The following is a 2,987-nucleotide window of genomic DNA, read 5'->3' as shown; positions in this document are numbered from 1 at the left end:
GACTTCCCCAGACCAGGGGGGGGTGTGATACTCCCAAAGGGAGCCAGAGGAGCCAGGGAAAGGAACACTTTCCAGGCAGGCAAAAAATGAGCAAAACACCATCACAGAGCCTGTAACACCTGCCCTTCCTTCCTAACTCCCACCCTCCCAGGAGCTGCTCAGTTTTGGCACTGCAGCCACCAGCTCTAAGACACTTTACATGCCTTGCTTGCCCTTTGGTAGGCCTGGGAACCAGGGGTTTTCCACCTACACAGGCCCTCAGCTGGAGGACACATAGTATATGCTCAGGAAGACTTTTATTTTATGTTGTCAGAAAGTTAAGGTTAAAATCCCTTATACACAGAAAGAGCCCACAGGAGTCAGCTGAGAAAAAGAGAATGTGGGTGGAAAGCCTGCACCAGTCCTCAGCAAAGCACTGGAGGGGAGGTGGCAGGGAAGGAAGGGATACTTTGCTTGCAAATGCTCCCAAACTACCAAAGCATCATCATAAGCAATGAAAAAAAACAGCAGATATGGCAAACAGGCTGGTGCTGCTGGGGTCACATTGAATGGTGATGCTCAACTTACTCTTTCTGAAGGGATGGGAGAAGGAAGGCTGAAGTATTTAACTCACACACAAAGCTACACTCAAATGCATAGAAGAGGATTTTATGGTAATATTATTTTGGTGGTTTTTCAGATTTTATTAAGGCTTTGATTAGGTTATTTCAGAGTGGCTGTTGTTAGTAGGCCCAATGGCAGTTTCGGCAGAGGCTGGGCAGAAACCCTCCACGGCCAGAGGCTCCCTGCCTTGCTCTGAGCTCTTCCTGACAAGCTGTCAGTACTCCTTCTCTCTGGATCTGCCCCTGAGCAAGCCCACCAAGACAGTGGAGACAACAGCAGCAGCTCCTAGTGCCAGCATGCTACCAATTGCTATCTTGGCCTGTAAAGGGAAAGGAAAACATAGGCTAGAATCATAAGTAATATTTACCCTCAGGCATGCTGATGAAAAGCAGGCAGGGATAATCAGGGCAGTTAAAAGAATGAGAAACATCTGTTCCATAAGCAGAAGAGGTTACACCCAGGGTTTTAGCCTTTGGGTGTGGCATTCAGTAAGAGGGCAATGTCAGGGTGCAGACAGACCACAGTGACCCTCCTGCTCCAGGGTGTCTGGTGAGACCAGAGGCAGTGCTGGTTTGGACCCCACACCTGGGACTTGACTGTCCCCAGGCAGTCTGTGGGCTGTGTCCCAGTCCATGGGCTCACAGGGAGCAGCAAGGAGGTGCTGTGTGAGGCACACAGGGGCTTATCTCATGGTACTTACCTGGTCAGAGACACTCTCGCCATAGCGGAGCATTGTCACAAAGTGCTCACAGTTTTTGCCAAGCACATCATAGGTCACCTCTGCGTCAATGTAGCTCTCAGCACGCTTGATGATCTCCTTCACTGGGAGGGGGGTGCGGGAGCGGTCATACTTGTTGTTGACCTCCCAGTCATTATTTCCCACCACCTCCTTCAGGAGCTGCTTCTTCACTTTAGCCTTTCTTGTAAATATTGAGGCAGTGCTCACCAACAGAGATGGGGCCCCTTCATCTGGGAAAGGCAGGAAGGAGATAAGCCAGGCAGAACCTGTCCAGCCCCTCCAAGACCTCAGATGGGTTTCTGGCTGCACCTGGAAAGGTCATCTATCTCCACATACAGGGTGGGTCCACCAGCAGCCCACAGAGGGAGACAGGGCTCCTGAAGCACGTTAACATCCCCTCTACACCCTGCCAGGCTGCACCAGCCTTACCTACAGGTGTCACGTTGAGGACATATCCATCCCCCAAGTAGAGGGCCCAGTGCTGGTAAAGTTGTCGCTTGATCTCGATCAGGTCGCCAGGCTCGGGGTGCTGCTTGCCATACGCCATCCCAGGAACCTTCGGTCAGGACACGGCGGTGCAGCTGGTCTGGCTCAGCGCAGGGCCCAGCGGAGCGGGGAGGTGTGGGGTGTGCAGAGGCACCTGCCGGGACGGCAGGCACGGAGGGCGTTAGTGCCGGGCACCGAGGGCATGAGCTGCCGGAGCGGCGGCCCCTCCGCGCCGGACCCGGCTCGGGGCGGCCGCTCCCGCCCGCTGGCGCAGGACAAGGCACGGAAGGGCCGCCCCTCCCACCCAGAGGATGAGGTCGGCTCCCCCGCCGCCGTCCCTGGCTCCCCCCGCCGACGCCCGGTCCCTGCGCTCCCGTCCCGCCCGCGCTTCCTTCGGGGCTCGGCTTGTGCCACGACCAGGCCCGCTCCGCTGGCCGGACGCAGCTCCCCGGGGGTGCCCGCGGTGCCCAGCCCGTCCCCAGGCTCCGGGACACCTCCGGCCGCTCGCCAGAGCCGCGCCCGCCGCCAGCCCCCGACGGGGCCGCATCCTGCTGGCAGACGCCCGCTCGCATCGCCCCGCTCACCGAACCACCCGTCCCGCTGCTGCCGCGACCGGACTCCTGACCCGCTGGCACGCTATAAATAGCGAGGAGAAGGCGCTTGCGCAGATCCTGCTGGGAGCACTGCCAGGCCTATCCCGGAGCCCCCCCGTCCCGTGCTGTCCCGTCCCGCCCCGCCCCTCCCGAGGCTCCACTCCCGAGGGTGTTGGCTAATCCGCTCGCTGGGTGGAAAATCTGGTCCTGTTCCCGACGAAGACGGGCCACCGCCGCCTTTCCATCTCCTGCAGCCGCGAAGGGGTTCTGCTTCTACGCGGCCTTGCAGTGAGTGAGCATCCGTCACCAGGAAACCTTCCGAAAGGGAAAGGATATGCTGCCGTTCCAATTCTTTACTGTCAGGAGAAACAACAGCGATGGAGCTCAGAATGTAGTCGTTTTATGGCAAAGAGATTTTTAGGATGCGTTTTTATTTTTTGACGCGGCCCAGGCATTTCTTTCGGGACATCAGCGGAATCTGATGATTGTGCCCAGCAAGAGTCTTGATCCGAGAGGGATCCTGATCCTGTATGGCCGTCTCCTTGGCTGTTGCCTGCACAGTGTGC

At 57.5% G+C, this 2,987-nt stretch overlaps 1 protein-coding gene across 1 annotated transcript; it reads right to left on the bottom strand.

The window, feature by feature from the left end:
- Window positions 1-283: 283 nt before the first annotated feature.
- LOC108495215 (phospholipid-metabolizing enzyme A-C1-like) lies at window positions 284-2,503 on the bottom strand. Its single transcript, XM_017810657.1, has 4 exons — window positions 2,413-2,503; window positions 1,772-1,982; window positions 1,304-1,572; window positions 284-922 (listed from the first exon to the last, which is right to left on the bottom strand). The coding sequence occupies exons 2-4, from the start codon at window positions 1,887-1,889 to the stop codon at window positions 818-820; spliced, it is 492 nt and encodes a 163-aa protein (XP_017666146.1). The 5' UTR covers window positions 1,890-1,982; window positions 2,413-2,503; the 3' UTR covers window positions 284-817.
- Between the last annotated feature and the right edge of the window lie 484 nt (window positions 2,504-2,987).

This window comes from Lepidothrix coronata, unplaced genomic scaffold, assembly GCF_001604755.1.
Source record: "Lepidothrix coronata isolate B3197 unplaced genomic scaffold, Lepidothrix_coronata-1.0 Scaffold29, whole genome shotgun sequence".
NCBI classification, from domain to species: domain Eukaryota; kingdom Metazoa; phylum Chordata; class Aves; order Passeriformes; family Pipridae; genus Lepidothrix; species Lepidothrix coronata.
Note: the sequence above shows the minus strand (reverse complement) of the source record. Positions and strands in the feature narration are given on the sequence as shown.